The sequence below is a fragment of the Meles meles genome, chromosome 1, assembly GCF_922984935.1.
Source record: "Meles meles chromosome 1, mMelMel3.1 paternal haplotype, whole genome shotgun sequence".
Taxonomy (NCBI): Eukaryota; Metazoa; Chordata; class Mammalia; order Carnivora; family Mustelidae; genus Meles; species Meles meles.
In genome coordinates this window covers 86,500,734-86,522,224 of record NC_060066.1, presented here as the reverse complement: position 1 = coordinate 86,522,224, position 21,491 = coordinate 86,500,734, and the positions used below count along the sequence as shown (strand labels likewise).

Sequence of the window (21,491 nt, the reverse complement as noted above, 5' to 3'; positions counted from 1 at the left end):
CCCCCTACAGATAAGCCATATGGTAGGAGCTTGGCAGTCTGTGGAGGCATTTCAAGTTCAGCCTTCATAAACTAAGGCAAGAGAACGGAGCTATGTTTCACAAAATCAGTCTATGTAACGGATTTTACATTCCCTGTATGAAAAGCCAAGGACGGATGCATGAGAATCTTGTGTGTTAATATTAAAAGACATGTCCAGGAGGTGGGGGTTGGATGAGCCTGGTGGTGGGTATGAAGGAGGGCACGTATTACATGGAGCACTGGGTGTGGTGAATAAACAATGAATCTTGGAATGCTAAAAATAAATAAATAACAATAAATAAATACATACATACATGTGTCCTGAAACTATGAGCAGGAAAACAAAATGAGAGATTACTGCTTCAGCCACAAAATGAAAAGCAATGCAGCAATACAAAAAAAAAAGAAGAAGAAAGAAAGCAAGCAAGCAAGCAAGCAAGCTGACAAAACCTGCAGATTCTGGACCACATAAACTTTAAACTGTATGCAATACAGAGGCAAACTAAATTACTGTACATGTAAAAGTTTTTACAGTGAAAATATCAGAGGTAACACTTATTTCTAAGACCTAATCAGAAGATATTATGAGCAAATATAGTTGGGGATGAGCTACATGTATTTTCTGAAGGGAGACAGAAAGTTCCAAAATGTGAGATGGGCCAGTATAAAGATAGATCTAGTGTGCTTAAAATTAATAAAAACATGAACTATGGTACTGGTTTTTAACTTTTAGTGGTAACTCATTCCTGGACAAAACTGATTCCTGTACAGTTAGAATAGCTTTTAATAAAATCATATATTTTTCTCTTAATAAACAGGCACTATAAATAATTAAGCAAAAAAAAAATTACTTTGATTTTAAACGTTTACTTCCTATACTCGTCATAACAGATTATTCAGAACACCAGACCTAAGGACAAGAAAATGACTTGTTACAAATACAAAACTTTCCAGGATGATGCCTGACAATATTCACAACACTGACTTGAATACCTTCTAAGTTATCTGACTTAGCTTATGAATTTAGAGTCAGAATATTACATATGAAAATATACTCAGATACTGAGAAAGAAATTCAGAAGAAATTTAATGAGAAAGTTAAAAGCACTACACAAGAATATAATCTAATAGTAAATCAAAGATGTAACTTTTAATGGTTTTATTATAATCTAAAATTTAAATGTTGAGGTTTTGTGTAAAATCAGACATTGGATTTATGTTTGCAGAAATTATCTGGTGATGATGAGTTTGAGACAACAAAGTACTAACAGAATTTATGTTAAGACTCCTCTAAAATACCTTAAATTCTTAAAATGGAGAGGCATATCATTTACTCAAACAAATAGTATGTCTCCTTGCAAGAAATGGTGGATGGATGGATAACTTAGAACTGGCTTTGGTCATATAAAATATACTATGGATATAAATTGTAGGCAAAATGTTAACTCCTGCCTGAAGAGATTCTCATAATGATAGTAAAATCATCTGGAAACAAGCTACCCTGACAGCAAAAGGGCATACATTATTACACTGCTCTCCAACTGCACATGAAGGGAGAGAGGTGGAGAGGGTAAGAGCATACGCTCAAGAGACATGCTGCCTGAATATATGTCCTGGCATCACTCCTCAAAATTCTTTGTGGATGAAACCGTTATTGCAACAATAATCAAGATAAGATTAGTTGTGGGGATGAACAAGTTATTTATGCACCCCCGTCTCAGTTTCCTCATTTGTAAATTAAGGACAATAACAATACTCATCTCATGAAGTTGCTGCAAGTATTAAGTGATAAGTAATACCCGGAAAGTACTTTAAAAAGTGCCATGCACATGGTAAGCCTTCAAGTCATACAGGGAGTTTTAGAGGATATGCAATCTTTCTTCAGCCTTCACCAGGAAAAGGCAAATGACCTCCTTCCCTTATTAAAAAAAAAAAAAAAAAAGAGTCTGCAAGTGAAGATTATAAGTTCTTTTCAAAGAAAAAGTGGCAGGGAATATTTCCAGGGTCAGTATACTCTAGTATACTGAATACGCTAGTTCAGTCTGTACTGAAGAGCAAAAAGTTTTATCTGAAGTAAAATTCTGGATTAGCACAAGTCTCCAAGCACCAAGAAAAAATACATACATCTGCAAGTTTCAACAGAAGTAATAAAAAAAATTAAATGTCAGTGTTGTAAAATGATAAGTTTCAAATATATGGACATTCACCTAGAAAAAGCTAATCTTCAAAAGAACATTTAGTATGGGGTCACTTTCAGAAAATAAACTAAAAATGAGAAATACTTGGTAGTAAGACACACTCTGAAGTACTTTCCAAAGAAGTTTGCAATGAGAATTGCCGGCAAATCCTTCATTTACCCATAATGCAGTCTCTTACATCAAACAGAACCTGAAAGATTACACTCCATTTTCATTAAGGGATAATAACACCAATTAGTTTTCTAAAAAGAAAATAAAACATGTGCTTCTTTTTCATCAGGATTCCCATTTCCCTAATGCCCATTAATGTCTAATTTATATTAATGTAAATTTTCATACTGTTTATCTCCTTCCAATATTCCACGATCTAAAGAACAAAATTAAAGGTACTTCACCATCAAATCACTGTCTATCACAATATATAGTCTACTACTTAAGGAAAGTTATTTTGGCAATAATTTTTCTTTTTTTAAACATTACAGAGCAAAATGTACCTAAATGTTACAGAATTAAAATAGTATTCATTTGAAAAAGGAAAAAAATAAATACTTTACCTATCTACAGCAACAACAACACTTTGAGAACTGGTTTCTCCGATGGATTCCTGAATACTTGCTATCTGCTTCCAGTCCACATTTCCTCCAACTACCACACATAAAAGAGAGTCATTTCAGTTCAAAAATAATTCAGTGGAAGAATACACTTATAGTTCTAAAACACATTTCTGAAATCAGTTATTTTCCTATGAAAGAAACAAAGCTTTGGGTAAATAATTCTTTTGGCATCAGTGACCTATCAAGGCCAAATGCGCTTAATTAGCTATACTAAATGGCATACAGACATGGATGGTTATGAAGACAAATTGTGCTTCCAGAGATTAACAAATTAGGGGCACTGAGAATTCAGACCACAAAAATAATGACAATACACATAATTTCCCTTAATGTTTAAGAAACAGCACTAACTGTAGTTCCAATGTTATCTTCTTAGGATTCCCAATTCCATATAATTAGATCTCCCTTTTTAATCTCCAGTCCTCTATTTACACACGTTTTTTGGAAATTTTAACTATATTTTCTACTATCTTCTTATTTAAAAGAATCATTTCTCTTTCCCTCCAAAATCAGTTCCATATGTTGGACAGCAGAACAATTTTCCCAGTTTTCAAACTCTTAACCTCAAAATCATCTTTGATATCTTTCCCCTCCTCCACCAGTCACTAAATCTTTCTTTTGAACTGTTCCTGGAACCATTCCTTCATTTTCATCCCTACTCAGTTTAGAGCCTTGTAATTCCAGGGCCAGATTATGGATAGTTTCCTGACTGCTTTTCTTGCTGCTAATTTTTCCCCACTTCAACCTCTCTTTCTAGTCTCTTGTCAGATTAATTCTTCTATCTCATCACATTCATTCTGCTTACTATGACTTTCAGGATAAAGCATAAACTTTTAAAGCCTAGCATTTAAGGCAGTACCCTTCAACATTCTAGCCATTACAAAATCTATTCAGGCCATCCCTCAACTATCTAAAACCCAAATTGAGTTCTCAGGAAGGATTCCTCCCATTGTTCCTCTGAACGAAGCATTTACTTAAATTAAGTAATAGATCAGGATTTCTTCCATACAATTTCACATAAATTACTATGGTGTGTTTATGCTACCTTCTCAGCACAATTAAAAGTTCCCTAAGGCAAGAAACCAGGTCACACACACATTTTTTTTGTTGTTGTTATTTCTCGGCATCACTCCATATTAAGTCCAAAGGAGATACTAAGAAATATCTGTTGATTCAACTGACCAGATACTCACTAAATGCCTTTATAACTGCAACCATAATAGATGATGATATTATTTAAAGCAACTGAATTCAAATTCTCTACCAGGAACTAAAGAATGTAAAAAAAGATGTGATCCTTGACCTCAGAGAGTTTATAATTTACCAGAAGACACAGACTGAGATAGACTTATAATCACCTTTAGTAAAATGTAGTAATTCCTTCATCGATAAGATAAACTTAAATGACATTTAATACAAGCTTCACTAAACAGAACTAATTTTGGTAGGGGAAGGAGAATAGGGATATTAGCTCACGGAAAACCTTCATATATAATGATATATTAATTCAAGTTGGATTCAAGTTCAGAAGGTTAATCATGTAGAAAAGGAGCAGTGTATACAAACTAATGGAAGGATGATAGTAAACATTGTGTTTTAACACACTTGGTTAAAGCCATAATGGAGGATCTAGCTGGGGACAAGATAGATGGGACAGAACAGTAGTAGGAAATGAAGCTAGAAAGAAAGGCTAACCTTAAAACATGAAGAACCTTGACTGTTATGTTTAGTGTATTGCTTTTGAAAACAGGGAATAATATGGGGCACCTGGGTGGCTCAGTTGGTTAAGCGACTGACTCTTCATTTCAGCTCAAGTCATGATCTCAGGGTCCTGGGATCGACCCTTCGTCGGGCTTTCTACTTGGGAGGTAGTCTGCTTCTCTCCCTCTCCTTCCTCTGCCTCTCACCCCGCTCATGTACATGTGTGCATACTCGCTCTCAAATAAATCTCCAAAAACAAAACAAAACAAAAGACTGAAAACAAGCAACAATAGACTTTTTAGAAGACTGACATAATGCAACCTATTTTCTAAAAAATAATTTTGGTACTATCTGTAGAATGGCGAAATAAGAGATATTAGAGCTAGAAAGACAGTCTATTTCTATAATGTAAGTGAATAAGGATGAAACCTGAAATAAGTGACAAGAGAACTGGAGTGGTTAGGAGAATAGTGTTAAGGAACACTTGGAGCACATTAGCACATTACAGGAATTTAATGCAGAAAAATCTATAAGAAAAAGTAATGCTCATAACCACTAACTTCTTTCGTGTACCATCTGAATGTCCTCCCTAGAAAGCTTTTATTTTTATATTTAAATATAGTAATCTTTAATCATTAAGAAATATATTTAGAGGAATCAAAAAAAATATACCAATCCAAAGAACCTATTTCAAAAACACATGGAATCTTCCAAAGATCTGTATAACAGCACACCATGATAGATTAATAGTTCCATCTTTACCAAACAAGTTACTCAAAAGCACAAATACTCAGATAAAGAACAAAGAGGTAGGAGTGAATATTCACTTAAGATTTTTATGTCCAGAGGCACCTGGGTGGCTCAGTGGGTTAAAGCCTCTGCCTTCTGCTCCGGTCATGATCCCAGGGTCCTGGGATGGTGCCCCACATCAGGCTCTCTGCTCGGCAGGAAGCCTGCTTCCCTTCCTCTCTCTCTCTGCGTGCCTCTCTGCCTACTTGTGATCTCTATCGAATGAATAAATAAAATCTTAAAAAAAAAAAAAGATTTGAATGTCCAAAGCACTGAATTTTTAAACTTTGACATACACCTTAAAAGCACAGTATGGACATAATTCTAACAATCATATGCTACGTGAGTGCCTGGGTGGTTTAGTTGGTTAAGCATCTGCTGGCTCAGGTCATGATGTCAGGGTCCTGGGATCGAGTCCTCTGTCGGGCTCCCTGCTCAGTGGGGAGTCTGTTTCTCCTTCTGCCTCTCACTTGTGCTCTCTTTCTCCTTCCTTCTCAAATAAACAAATAAAATCCTTTAAAAAAATATGCTGTGTATCCTTAATAATTAAAAGTTTCATGTTTCCAAAAAGTGGAAGTACAGACTTGATATCAGTCAGAAAGTCAGATAAACATATACTCAGCCCCATTACTGTAGTTACGTGGAATACTAGAAGGTGGATGCTATCAATAAAGGAGGATATTAATTTATTTTTTAAAGACCATATATATACAGAATGTCTGGACTACATCCTCTTCTAGCCTAAATTCTGACTATAGCATCCTGCTGAAGAAAACATCTGTTGCCTGAGTAAATGACAGGGCACAGATGGACAGGGATGGACATCTGCCACACTGAGCTAGCTGATAACCAATGAGATGGCCTGAAGGGAAGACTCTGCCCAACAGGGGCCAAGTCAACAGGCTGAATCCCTCTAGGATATAGACTCAAAAATGAGAGACCTAAACAATCAGGAATGAGTGGAGAATGGAGCATGCCAAAAAGAGAAGTAGATGGGGGCGCCTGGGTGGCTCAGTGGTTTGGGCCACTGCCTTCGGCTCGGGTCATGATCTCAGGGTCCTGGGATCGAGTCCCGCATCGGGCTCTCTGCTCGGCGGGGAGCCTGCTTCCCTCTCACTCTCTCTGCTTGCCTCTCTGCCTACTTGTGATCTCTCTCTGTCAAATGAATGAATAAAATCTTTAAAAAAAAAAAAAAAAAAAGAGAAGTAGATGACATAAGATGAAATCTAGATAAAGCCTGAAAGAGAAGTGGAAGAATATGGCTGGTTGCTTGAGTGGTTTGGAAGCCTGAACTTTTAATTTCATTTCCAGATCCAAAAAGTGTTTATTTTTATGTAAATCCCATTTTCCTGAAGTGAGAAGGCAAGTCATCTCATATTCTTACAACTTAAGTTGCCCAACAATAATGATCAAATTAATTTTACTTTCAAGTATATGAGGAAACATTATCATCAAGTATCATTATTTCTCTTATTTGACTAAAACTTTTAAAAGATAAAATACACCACCAGTATTTTATTTTTAGTGTAACCTACTTCTATTACTTGCCAAAGGTAAGCCCTGGCAATTTGCACCTGTCATTATTTTAGTCTTCTTGTACTCCTAAGGCCTTGTCCAAAAAGAAAAATGAAAAGGCCTTTCAAAGTTACTGAATCAATCAATGCACATTCATTTCACTTGTTGGTAAGTATTTTTCATCTGTATCTCAGACTTCCAGGTGATACAAGTCACTGTAAATGTGCTCAGTGGTTCTAAATCCTGCTGGGTAAGTTATTAGGTCTACACCTTCACATCCTAAAACCACCACATCTAAGATCCAGCTGGGGTAACAGAATGGCCCTGCTGGCTGCCACGGCTAAAGTATCACTAGGAAATAACTGTCCCCAGTCCAGCTTGAAGCCACACATGGTCCTGGTGTTGTTTCTTCCCCTATGGACCATTTTTTCAAACTTGGAAGGTTTTTTTGGATTTCCTTAAAAATTTTTACTGTGAGCAACAACAGAGAAATCACTAAAAGATAAAAAGATAGAAAATATCCAGAAATATAGTGCTAGAGTAGAAACCTTAAAAGGTAAATATTCCTAGATCTCATCTCTTTCCTGCTCTTTTTAAGTCATGTCTCTACATTTCTTAGATGGAAGTTGGGTGGGGAAAATGGCTAGAGAACAATCCACAAACCATTAATATACCAGCCACTGTGTGAAGTCCATTTATACATATTATTTAATCCTAAAACCTCTATAGGTAGATACTACTATTAGTTTGCAGAGGTGGAAACCAAAGTTCAGAGAGATAAAGTAACTTGCACATGGTAAGGAAGGTATACGAAAGAATTCAAACCCCAAAGTATGGTATTCAAAGCCAAAGACAGTCTAAATGTTGTTTCTTCCCTGGTGGTACTCTTTCTATTTATGGCTCAAAATCTATTATCTTTGGGGCTCCTGGGTGGCTCAGTCGTTGGACGTCAGGTCATGCTCAGGTCATGATGTTCCTGGGGTCCTGGGATCCAGCCCTACATTGGGCTCCCTGCTCAGTCGTTGGACGTCAGGTCATGCTCAGGTCATGATGGTCCTGGGGTCCTGGGATCCAGCCCTACATTGGGCTCCCTGCTCGGCAGGAGGTCTGCTTCTCCCTCTCTCACTCCCTCTGCTTGTGCTCCCTCTCTCACTGTGTCTCTGTCAAATAAATAAAATCTTAAAAAACAATGTACTGTCTTCAGTTCTTCTGTAGCCATTCTCATTAGTATTTTCCTTTGTTCTGCTGGGCTAAATCTGGAAGTTCCTGGCCACACTGAGCAGATAAGGAACCATGGGAAAGTTTCTATATCAGTGTAAGAGTTTTGTTAGGACTGCATAGTGCCTTGTAAGAAATCTGAATGTAAATGCTTTCTCCAGTTGCCCCAACTATTTACTATCTTATACAAGCCTTCACTCATTTAAGTTAACCTGCTTAGTGTTGAAAATAGGTCATTTTAAATTGCGCCTTTCTCCTATTCCCAACTATGAGATTTAGACTAAGGGTCACTTAATGTTGCAAACTAGACCAGGCAAAAATGGTTTGGTTCTCTTCATGGTCTTCTTCCTTTTCCCACGTTAGCCAAAAGGCATTTCATCATTTCCCTCTAATTATATTTCATTGCCACAATAAAGTTACATATATTGAACAAGGTAATAATCTCTGATACTTCATAAAAATAATTTTTAAAATTCTCACCTAGCCCCAGACCCACAAATTCATCAGGAGCCTGATCTTTTGTTCCAGTAAGAGATCCTTCTCTGCCCCGTACTGTTCCAGAAATGTATCGAGGTTTCACTCCAGTTCCTATAAGCTGTGCAAGCTCCAACTGACTGATGCACTTCAGAATCTTCATTATTTAGAAAAAATAATAATTCCAAGTTAAAAATTATTACAAAAATACTTAAACATACAGAGCCAGGATTTAAATACAGGCTATGTGAAAAGCTAAATAAACGTATCCTGAATACACTAAATTTTTCCCCAAACACTTTAAGCACGTCAGTGAGTAGAATATTAAGCATTAAATCATTTTATGAACCAAACTGCAAAGTTGAAAATAAAGTGCTTATACCTCATGCCATGAATTTCCTAAATAATTTCCATCTGTATGAGCCACAGTGATAAGGGTTTTTATTGTGTCAATGTTCTTCTGTTTCATTTCAGTAATACCAGAACTCACAGTAAGTAAAGTAAATCTTGCTAGTGCCTGGACATATGCATCTCTTTCCAGCTATAAAATAGAGAAAAGTATACTTACATTGTTATAAACACAACAGTGATCCCTAATTCCCTACTGACAAACTGCTTACTTGTTTAGTAAGTTTTTAACTGACAAATTACATACCTCATAAAAGAGGATGAATTTCTAAAATCTAAACACAATGGTGATGTCAAGTCAAGATGAGATTTTAGTGACAACAAATGAATTCATATAGTAAAAAACATTCCTAGAGTGCTTATGTTTCAAGTACTGTGCAGACTGGCTGAAACATAATTTATAAATGTGCTCGTTTTTTCTCTACAGCTAGGCTGTGCTTTTTAAGCCATAACATTCATAAATAAATGTAAATTTTTTTTTTTAAAGAAAACAAGCTTTGGCTAAAATTTATTATCAGACAAAGTATACAAATTACTAGAAGGGCCTGGCTTCATGAAAATTAAGATACTTGGTTCTTTTCAAGGTAACTTTTCTTAGGTTTAAGTGAAGTTATAAAGTAATATATAAAGGCACGTAAGTATGAAAAAATATGATACAGTAAGTATGAACATGCAACATATTTAAATAAGATATTCAAATAAACATATACAAATTCAAAGTCTTGGAAACTTTGGCTACAGCTAATATTCTGCAGAGAAAAAAAATGCTAACCAAAGTTGCTATGATGAATTCCGGATGCATCAATACAGAACCACCTCTTCTGTCAGTTTCTTGGAAAATTAAACAGTAGATTCACTTAAATTCCATCATAAACTTGAAATTAGTTTTTAGTAAGTCAAATGTCAAAAAATAATTTTAATTATAGCCATGACATATGTAATTTATGTTTTCCAGACTGGCTACGAAGGCAAAATTCTTTGTTACCTGAATGCTGAAAATGCATGCAATTCTGATTGCACATCTTATACCTTCCAGGCAAAGAGAGGCTACTTCAGTATCATCACAATCTTGCAGACCCACACTAAACGCAGCCAGAAAAGGTGTCCAAGCCAACTGGAAAAATTAAAAGTTGAAACTATATCATGAATATCAAGTGATAATTAAATTTTATGATAGTAATACACTGATATTTCTCAAAGCTTCAGATAATAAATGATTTGAAAAAGTTCTGGGGAAAAAATGAGTTTTTTGGGGAGAAAAAGTACATAATGTTGCCTGGGCTTAAGTAAGTGACAGGAAGACAGTAAGACTACAAATTCAGTAGAGGACTTCAGGCATATTTTAAATACAGAATCTATAAATTATTCACATCAATAAGAAATGGAAACTGTCACTATTCACAAATGGTATTAGTCTTAACCCTACTTTCAGAATTCATCTCTCCCTGAAAGATTTGTCCCTTGCAGCATTTCACAGATTTTATTTCTAAGAAAATTCTTTTAGTCATTTTTCTACTTGCAATAATTACATTATTCTTTTTTCTTTAAGCCTGCTCCCTGGACATCATTTAGCCTTACTTCTTTTATAGTCAAATATTTTACCTTGAAGTATCAGTGATATGCCTGGTTCCTTGTTGGACAACACTTAAAAAGTATAGTTCAATAAAATACTTCTTTGTATTGTGCGAAAACCAACAAATACTAAATTTTACCAGTAGGTAACACTGAATACCTAATGTAAACCAAACAAAAAGAGCTACTTTGGACTACTGAAAATTCTGACATCAAAACATATGTGTATACATTGTTGTGTGCTTGTGTAACTTTTAACTGTCTAATATGAGCATTTGTTGCTTTTAATAGGTTCTAAGGAAGCAAAACTATATATCTATGTAACCATAAAGATGAAAAGATTTATACCAGTGTACTGTAAAAATGACAACTGGAATTTTTAAAAAGGTAAAGTTTTTAAGATTATTAAGAAAAAAACGTACCCAAAGGATTACCCAAAGCTTTGTTTGTAACATCAGAACGTTTACAAGTATATAATTCCTAAACAAAGGAACATAAGCCACGGTACTTTATTTCTAGTCCTAGCTCTGACACTTACTCTCTCTGAACCTCATTTTCTTCCTCTTTAATACCTGGACTGCCACTACAGAAAGATGTTTTGGGAAGCATATGAAGTATACTTTTAAAGTATGAAGTACCGGGCGCCTGGGTGGCTCAGTGGGTTAAAAGCCTCTGCCTTCGGCTCAGGTCATGATCCCAGGGTCCTGGGATCGAGCCCCGCATCGGGCTCTCTGCTCAGCAGGGAGCCTGCTTCCTCCTCTCTCTCTCTGCCTGCCTCTCTGCCTACATGTAATTTCTGTCTGTCAAATAAATAAATAAATAAATATTTAATAAAATATTAAAAAAAATAAAATAAAGTATGAAGTACCACATGGAAGTAATAAATTACATGTTCTATTGTAAGAAAAGAAACAGCACATCTATCAGAAACCTGTGCAATATTTACACAAGAGAAGTACAAATGGTTCTTAAGCCAGTGAAAAATATGTTTAACTCCATTAGGAATTAAAGACAATGATTTCTCCTATCAAACTACACCTAATATCTAGGGGTCAGTGAAATTATCCATTCATACTGAATATGCCTTTGGAAAATACAATTTGGCAATATTTAAAAAGATTCTTAGTAATATTTATATCCCTAAATATTGTATCACATCTTAGAAATCTCCCAATTTATTCTGCTACTTAGCCAATGCTTGTTTATTGAACACTTACTATAAGCTAAGAATGGTGCAAGATATTGGGAAAAGCAAACAGAACATAGTCCCTTGCCACATGGAACTTAAAATCTAGTAAAAAGATAGATACTAAATTCTAAAATCAGTAAATATATAAACACAACAGTTGTAAATACAATGAAGGATAAGCATAGCACACTATGAAAAGGGACCAAATTTGGATGGTGGGGGTAGGGTAGACCTGTCTGAAAAGGTAACATTTTAAAGGTGAAACCAGGGGCGCCTGGGTGGCTCAGTGGTTTAAGCTGCTGCCTTCGGCTCAGGTCATGATCTCAGGGTCCTGGGATCGAGTTCCGCATCGGGCTCTCTGCTCGGCAGGGAGCCTGCTTCCCTCTCACTCTCTCTGCCTGCCTCTCTGCCTACTTGTGATCTCTCTCTGCCAAATAAATAAATAAAATCTTTAAAAAAAAAAAAAAAAAAAAAAAAAAAAAAAAAAAAAAAAAAAAAGGTGAAACCACATGGGCAACGAAAGAATGGGCATTCTAGACAAAAGCTTGTAAGAATGCTCAAAGAAAAAATAATTTAGTATGTTCTAGAAACTGAAGGAATGCTAGTGTGACTGCAGCCTGGTTTAAGACAAAAGAAATCTAGCAATGAGGCTGGAAAGGCAGGTGGAACCAGACCACACAAGGTTGCAGATGTGGGTGTGTTAGTTTCTTCATCATGATATGCAAAGTTTAGTGAAGGGCCTTGAGTTAAAAGGCAACATTTCATTTTGTATTTTAAAATGATCATTTTGGCCTCTGTAAATGGATAAGAGGAGCACAAAAACAGACATAAGGATATCAGTTAGGACACTACAATAATAAGAGAAATGAGGATGTCTAAAGAGGTTAATGGCAGTAAAAACGGCAGTAAGAGGGAAGATTCTTTTTTTTTTTCTTTTTTCTTTTTTTTTATTTGACAGAGAGAGAGATCACAAGTAGGCAGAGAGGCAGGCAGAGAGAGAGGAGGAAGCAGGCTCCCTGCGGAGCAGAGAGCCCGATGCGGGGCTCGATCCCAGGACCCTGAGATCATGACCTGAGCCAAAGGCAGCGGCTTAATCCACTGAGCCACCCAGATGCCCCAAGAGGGACGATTCTTAATGCTAGTTTAGAAGATGTTTAAATAAACTAGAACTAATCTAGAGAATAATAAAAGCTATTTATGAAAAATAATTATATAGGGAAATACTTATTATGTGAGAAATAGCAAGATACAAAATTCTACACATAGTATGGTCACAATTATTCAGTTAAGATTTAAGGGGTGCCTGTTAAGCATCTGCCTTCAGTTCAGGTCATGATCCCAGGGTCCTGGGATGGAGCCCCGCATCGGGTTCCCTGCTCAGCAGGAAGCCTGCTTCTCCCTCTCCCATTCTCCTGCTTGTGTTCCCTCTCTTATTGTCTCTCTCTCTCTGCCAAATAAATGAATAAAATGATTTAAAAAAAAATTTAAAAAGTAGTACTTATGTAAAAAGTAGTATATAAACATATTAACAGAAGTCTTTTCTGAGTGATAAAACTATGGCTGGTTTCCTCTGCTTTTTATTTTCGTTCTCCATCTCCACCAACCAAAAACATTTGAGAACAAAAACAAGAGTATAAGACTATTCAAAACAAAACAAAAAGGTGCTTTATAAAAATGTTTCATAATAAGGAGAAATTGTTTCTTGTATTATTTTCTGTATTATTTCAAAAGATAAGGCTAGTCATACTCCACTATTCCTTCTAACAATACCTCCCCTAGGCTCCTCTCCCTGATCCCACAATTCTTCACCAACTTTTGGAAATAACATTATCACAAAGAAGTTGAAGTAAAGGGAGAACTATAAAATTTTAGAGCTAAAAGAAAGCACAGAAATCTTGTAGTCCTCTTTTACTGCCCATACATATGTATACTTAATATCTAATGAGAACTCAAATCATAATCTTTAGCCTCCACAAACCATCCTACCACACTGTCCCACAAATTGGAATGTACTTTACCCCTTTTTTCCCTTTCAACCTCGACTAGACTTTCCTTGTAATCCTTACTGATTCACTGCTTGCTTACCCTCGCATTTTAGAGAAAGGATAGGAAAAACGAACGGGAAAATGAAGAAGGAAAAGGCAATCAAATTTTAAAGAACCAGTAAGTATCATTCTTACTAGATCAACCTATAAACACAAATAACACTTGCTTTTCTTCCTCACTCTACTCTTTGCACTGCAGGTATACTCGGAACCCTCATGTGAGTTCCTGGCCAGAAGTTCAAGATCACTCTGAAATTTAAGGTAACTCCAAAGGTTTAAATAGAACTCATTTGGAGAAAACCAGGCCAAAGATGAATGGTCATTCTTTGAAATCTTCTCATTCTTGTTTCTTAAGGTCACACACTTATTAATTGCCAACAGTGTATACCTTTTCTCATTCTCTTTAAGAAAAAATTTCTATCTGCTATATCCTAAATAACATTGCTTTTGCTTCCAGGTCTACACTAATGGACTATAATTATTGTTATTTCCTTAACTAAAAACACACTGAACAAAATTACATATAAATGTATACTGCAACCAAAACTTACTAGTAATTCTTACCTTAAACATGGGTCTCACATGCTCCAAATGTGTTGCACTTGTAAAAGGTGCCTGAACATGGCTCACAGCTTCCATGAGTGCTTTTGCTGTCTTGGCCATCTGTTCCATTTCTAAGTTATACAGAAGCCTTCTTTGTTTTTCACTGGCTACATCTGAAATAACAAACACTATTAGCATTTAAGATATAAAGCATTTTAAATGTCTTTTTTACTATAAAATAATAAATACCACCAATTAATACTAATTAGGTACAGTCTTAAAAAGCCATACACAAAGGTCATATAAGGTGTGATTCCATTTATATAAAATATTCAGAGTAGGTAATCCATAGAAAAAGAAAGCAGACTGCTGGTAGCCAGAGGCTGGTGAGAGGGAGGGAATGTTAAGTTTAATAGGTACAAGGGTTTTATTTTGGGTGATGAAAATGTTTTGGAATTAGACATAGGTGGTGGTTGCACAACAATACAAATGTACTAAATCCCACTGAACCATTCACTTCAAAATGTTTAATTTCATACTACATGAATTATACCTCAAAAATGGGGGGGAAATTCCTGAACTAAGAGTTGGGGATAAGTGGAAAATCTATGAGAAGGAAATAGAATAGGTATAAATCTGGCACAGTGGAAGAACTAGGGAAACAACCCAAATATGGGATGGGAAAACATGAGGAGACAAGTAAAAGGCAAGGGCATCCTTGGACAACACAGGCTTGAATGACGACTCCCGAGTTAACAAGAAACCAGTGGCCCTAACATTCCGGGATGACATCAGTATTTCAGTATACCTACAGCCTTCCCATATCCTGCTTCTCATTGATACTCTACCACCATGGACAAAATAGGCCAGAGAAAGGAGGATAAGATGTTGTTTTATTATGGAAAACAGCTAAGTCACAGAACTGGCATCTACTTAGGTGTGAAAATGAAGTCTTGAGCAATATATTTAACAACGTTATAAGCAAAAGAGCTGAAAATAACACAACCAAGCAAGCTGCTGATTGGTACTGGTCTGCAAAATGAGCCAAAGACACCAATTCAAGATTTGGCTTTTAGCTGTATAGATTCAGTATAAAGTTTTTTACGTTACACTCACCTTACAGATTCTATGATTCTAAGTTTCCTAACCTCTCTGGACTTCAGTTTCCTCATTTATAAAATGAGGGGAGTACAAAAACTCCTTAGAATCATCTTCTACATTATTCCAAAAGGTAAGGCCATTTATATTTCACTATTCCTTCTAACACCTCCCTAGCCCCTGACTCTCATAATTCTCTTATCAACTTCTGGAAATACGCGTATCACATAGGCCCTTGCTCCTTTCCTGGCAACAGAATTGTGCTACTGCAATCTGTTCTGTGACATAAAGCTTGAGATTTCATTTCCAGGTGGAGTGCTCAGAAAGGCAGGAGTCTTCTTTCCATATTACATATTTCTGAGTTGCCATATTCTTGAGCCACTACCCTCATCTTATTTTTATAGTCAGATTTTAGTTCTAATTTAATCACCACTGCCCACATGTATAGCATGTCTAGAATGGAGCCAAGCCCACACTTGGCTTTCCATGCTGGTTAGATCTAGGACCTCTATAATGATATAATTTGTGGTGCATCTGAGGGAGTGATTTCCAATTCCATGAGCTCCCTCACAATCTTAACCTTCCCCAAATCCTTGACTCACTCCTACTTCCAGCTTATGTTTATGTATAGCAATAGATGAACAGATAGAATTGTGTTGCTTATAGATGACGAGGAGGCAGAAAAAGACTGAGAGCTGAAGTCAGACTCGTGGGGCTGCCAAAGTTGTCTTGCTGATGTCCAACTACATGCTGAGATTTACTACTAAATTGACAAGTATCTATTAAATACACATGAATCCGTGCATATTATACACTTCTATTTTTACTCAGAATGTGAAAAAAATATATAATTAGATCAGCAAACTGTATAATACTTTTCATTAGAATAGTATGATTTTCTCTAAACCAAGTGAAAAACTCTTGGGAAACCTTATTTATCCTTCTGAACAATCAGAATTTAATTGATTTGGATACTTACTTTGCTTACTTGATTTTGTAGGGATTGTGAGTTCTTTTGTTTCTTTCATTGATATCTTTTTTCCAGCTATTTCATTATAGATAGCTGATAGGTACTCTTCAGGAAGGTCTTTACTGTCATTGATACCTCTATTCATCTTTATATATTGTTCCTTTGTCATTTTATTTTTAACCTAGAAAGGAAAAACCATTATAATTCTTAAAACTTACTTAAAAATTACTCCTATTTTAAGAATATGTATACTCTTAGGAGAGAATTTATAAATACTTTGAGGACAGGAAGGGGAAATTATTCAACATGTATTAAAATGGAAAACAGTCCTAGAAAATGAAGGCAATATAGAAAAGACCTAGCCTGGCATATGCTAATACACCTTCTCAGATGGGCACACAAGTAATTTGTAGTAAGAAACAGGGAAATCAAATAATGAAACTATTTGTTTTTGCCCAAGGTTTAAGAGCTCTAGCTACAGTCTTTAAAAAAGGACCATGACAAATATTAAAAACATATGGTAGTAAGATTCAAATCTAGGGGTGCCTGGGTGGCTCAGAGGGTTAAGCCTCTTTCTTCGGCTCAGGTCATAGTCTCAGGGTCCTGGGATCAAGCTCCGCATGGGCTCTCTGCTCAGCGGGGAGACTGTTTCCCCTTCTCTCTCTGCCTGCCTCTCTGCCTGCTTGTGATCTCTCTCTCTGTCAAATAAATAAATAAAATCTTTAAAAAAAAATTCAAATCTTAGTTTGGGAAAACATAAATATGTTGTAATGATTCAAAAGCTGATTTTATATAACAGTGGATGCAAAGTAACAGCTCAATTCATCTAAAGTCAGATAACAATCTCCCTGACTGACTCAGCATGGCAAATGAATGTTAGGTGATCCAGGTGAAGTATCTTCTGAACATCCTGTCTTGTTAATAGTACTCTGAACAGGAATGTCCTGCACCATACCTTGATCAGTCTGTGGAATAATAATTTGTAGTTTATAAGATGTAGCCCTGTCACCAAACTTGAGAACTAGCACAGTCAAAATGTTTGTATCTCCAAAAACCCATCCAGGTCTTATGACGTCTCTGAAGATACAGGCGTATCTGGGAGAAACTGTGTTTGGGTCCACGCTACCACAATAAAATAAGTCAAATAAATTTTTTGGCTTCCTAGTATATATAAAAGATACATTACACTGTACTATAGTCTATTAAGTGTGCAATACCATTATGTCTAAGAAAACAATGTACATACCTTAATTCAAAAATACTTTATTGCTAGAAAATACTAACCATCATCTGAGCTTTCAACGGGTCATAATCACTGATCACAGATCATCATAACAAATGTAACAGTAATGAAAAAGTTTGATATATTGCGAGAATCACCAAAATGTGAGAGACATGAAATGAGCAAATGCTGTTGGAAAAATGGCGCTGACAGACTCGCTTGATGCAAGGTTGCCACAGACCTTCAATTTGTAAAAAACACAATTATCTGCAAAGTGTCATAAAGTAAAGCACAATAAAACAAGGTATGCTGACTATTTATTCAATTATATTTATTCCCACCTTCTCCCATTAAAGAATTTAAGGCAACTCTAAAGATAAGACTTCTCCTGTTAATTTATACAGTGCACAGAATAATAAGCAAGCCATAACTTCAAAAACTCATCTTCAGTCAGCACTTAAAAAAAAAATAAAAAAATAAAAAAATAAAAAAATAAAAGAGGGTCAAGCTTTGCGCAGTGGCAGTATCGTAGCCAATGAGATTTATCCGAGGCGCGATTATTGCTAATAAAAGAGGGTCATTTCTCCTGGAGTTCTGACAAATAACAAAAAATAATGACTCAGGGACACTAAAATAAAAGACCATACAAGTGCTGCCAATAAGACACTAAAAGAAGATTAACATCACCTGGAGAGCTTGAGCATGGCATATTGTTTTACCATCATGCCAAAGACAAAAAGAAGTCTTGATAAAAATCTGAAGTAGCAGCACAATACACTTGTGGGGTCTGGGTTCGGAAGTGGGCATGGGAACTTTCAGAAGTGGGAGTAGGGAATACATGAATCTCAGATACCCTAAATAAACATATATGTCTCAAACAGAACAATTCTGGCACAACAGCATTCTGAAAGTCAGATAAAACATAATCTTACTTTTCTTTTCCTGCTTATCTTTTATGGAACATTCCACTCTTTTGTTTTCATGTGCTTATATATTTTTTAAAGATTTTATTTATTTGACAGAGAGAGAGAGATAGCAAGAGAGAGCACAAGACTGGGAGTAGCAGGCAGATGGAGAGGGAGAAGCAGGCTCCCCGGTGAGCAAGGAGCCCAACTCAGGACTTGATCCCAGGACCCTGAGATCATGACCTGAGCCGAAGGCAGCGGTTTAACCCACTGAGCCACCCAGGTGCCCCCCAAGGGCAATTTTTAAATTATTAAAATACTAAATGACTTTTTAAGAAATGTCTATATAAAATCAAATAAATCGCTGATAAATGCATAGTTGTTGCATGTAATGCAATGCTTAACAGTAATTCTGCATATAATCCCCATCATACATTTGATATATACTTTCCATATCAACCCTGTCTTAAACATCTCAAAACACACACACACAAATTCCTATATTGCAAAGTTTAATCTTAATCATCAAATACATTTTAATTTTTCTAAACCTCTAAGATTAGTAACAGTTTATTTCCTAAGAATAACAGATATCATTAGATGTTTATCCCTAAGAAGTATAAAGAAATTCTTGCAAATAAATTAATTTGTAAAGGTAATTTTCCCCCAAAGATACCAAAGTATCGTTCTGAAACAAAGTATAAAATACCTAAAACTTTAAAAATAATTTTTTTTGCTAATGGATATAAGAAATCAAGTGACAGTTACTTAATATTTAAGAAGGAGTTATGAATTTTAAAAGGGAAAAGAATATCTCAATATCCTAGATATCTAATATTTTTAAATTACTGTTAATTTTTAGGTGTAATGTTATTGTGGTTATATTTAAATAGAGTATGTGTCTTTCAGAGATATACACTAAAATAAATACAGATGAAATGATATGACACCTGGGATTTACTTCAAAATGATCTGGGAGACAGAGAGGATATAGAATGAGTAAGACCGGCCATAGTTGGTAACTGTGGAAGCTGGGGGATGGGCACAATGAAGGATTCCCATACTAACCACTCTATTGCTTAAGTCTGAAATGTTTAAGAGAAAAAAATAAGGTGTATGTAGTGCTTTTCCATGTTGTGATAAGTATATGCAAAAGAACTAAGATACATATTCTTAAAATTTATCTTAAGCTTTATACAGCTATTAATCATGAGACAAATATAGACTTATTTTATAGGTATCTGAAAGTCTAAATAGCATTATTACCAAAAAACTTTTTTTTTTTTTTTTTAAGATTTATTTATTTAGAGGTGCCTGGGTGACTCGGTCAGTTAAGCATCTGCCTTTGGCTCAGGTCATGATCCCAAGGTCCTGGGATTGAGCCCCACAGTTGCCGTGGGGCTCCCTGCTCAATAGGCAGTCTGCTTCTCACTCTGCCTCTCCTCCCTGCTCATGCCCTCATGTTCTCTTGCTCTCTCTCTCTTGCTCTCCCAAATAAAGTCTTAAAATATTTATTTATTTATTTTGAGGTAGAGAGAGACAGAGAGCACGTGATCACACCTGTATGAGCTGGGGGAAGGGCAGAGGAAGCGACAAAAATCTTAGCAGACTCCCTGCTGAGTGTGGAACCTGACACACGGCTCCACCTCAGGACCCTGAGATCAGTACCTGAGCCAAAACCAAGAGTCAGACACTCAACTGAGCCACACCAGTGCCCCCAGTAACCACATTTGTAAAATGAACACTACACCAAATTAAATACCCCAATTTGGTGACTGATTTCACTGAATAAGATTAAAATTTCAACTTGTACTTACTGAATTCAAAAGAACTTATTTAATTTGTACTATCTATTATAACTGTACGTACCTGTGGACTGTGAAGATCTGTGGTCAGCATGATAATTGAATAAGCCAAAACATAAGCAGTATCTGCACTAGCAAAAAGGGTTTGTCTGGAAAAGTAAGTATATCATGTTATAAACTTCCTTGGTACAGTTGCATTTAAATAAATTATCTCAAACCCCCATAATTTTCTCTTGCAGGATTTATGTTCTAGCTCATATTAAAAGTGTTTTTATGGAATTGTCTTATCACTTCTAGAGGACAGACAATCTAAATTCTCTGGGTGTAAAAGATGATGAATGTTCTGATGCTCCCTACCATAGTGTCTTGGATATAGCTGGCAACCAATAAATACTTGAATTTGATCTTTCTTACCCTTGGTTGCATTCGAGGTATCTTGCAGCAAATTTTTCCATCAACCGATCAATTTTCTGAGCTTCCCCTGGAAGACGGAATCCTTCCAGAAACATACGGAGGGCTGAAACAAAGTCCTTTCCTGAAAAGTCATGTTGGTCCACAAATGCATACATGACTTCTTTGTTAAATTTATCATTATCTCCCAGGAACTCACCCACTTGAGTCTAAAACAAAAGATAAAAATACTGATATCCTAATGAAATGTTACATTTGCCATAAAGACATTTAAAGAATAGAAAAATCTATAAGATTCACAGGTTTTGACTACATGGTTAACTATTTCAAACATGAAACTAAAAGTTAAACACACGTGTTTATTAAAAAAAGATATTGAGTTTAGAAAATTAAAAAGCAAAATTAAGAATACCTAGGTTATTCTTTAATTTTTCCTTACATACTTAGGAGGGCTCTTTTAAAGGGGAAACAGTATGTATCATTATTAACTTAAAAAGGAGTTTTACAGAGGTTAGAATTTTTTAAAAAATGGTATTCTTACAGAGTCTAATCTTTCCTCTTGATGTAAGAATTGGGCAATATCTTCAGGTGTAGTGCCAAGCATTCCTTGTTCTTGGAGGTACTGTATTCCTCTCTTTGGTTTCTTATTAAATCTAGATGATATTAAAGTTAATAGAAACATTAGAAACAGGAAATCATTTGAAAAGAAGATCTTAGTAAATTAATTTTCTAATACCACTTAGAAAATAAGTTATTTTATATAATCAATGCATGAATATGCAAAACTTATCACA

The 21,491-nt window shown here is 35.7% G+C and overlaps 1 protein-coding gene and 1 pseudogene across 1 annotated transcript in view; one reads left to right on the top strand and one right to left on the bottom strand.

Annotated features, from left to right (window-relative positions):
• The window catches only part of ARFGEF1 (ADP ribosylation factor guanine nucleotide exchange factor 1), a 143,284-nt gene that overhangs the window by 29,942 nt on the left and 91,851 nt on the right, over positions 1-21,491 (bottom strand). The window contains exons 15-23 of the mRNA XM_046012981.1: positions 21,239-21,350; positions 20,701-20,906; positions 20,351-20,435; positions 16,364-16,535; positions 14,308-14,459; positions 9,923-10,051; positions 8,912-9,070; positions 8,536-8,686; positions 2,773-2,863 (exon numbers count right to left, since the gene is read on the bottom strand). Coding sequence (XP_045868937.1) covers positions 2,773-2,863; positions 8,536-8,686; positions 8,912-9,070; positions 9,923-10,051; positions 14,308-14,459; positions 16,364-16,535; positions 20,351-20,435; positions 20,701-20,906; positions 21,239-21,350 — 1,257 coding nt within the window. The remainder of the gene's footprint in view (positions 1-2,772; positions 2,864-8,535; positions 8,687-8,911; positions 9,071-9,922; positions 10,052-14,307; positions 14,460-16,363; positions 16,536-20,350; positions 20,436-20,700; positions 20,907-21,238; positions 21,351-21,491) is intronic.
• On the top strand, positions 18,083-18,189 carry LOC123927994 (annotated as a pseudogene).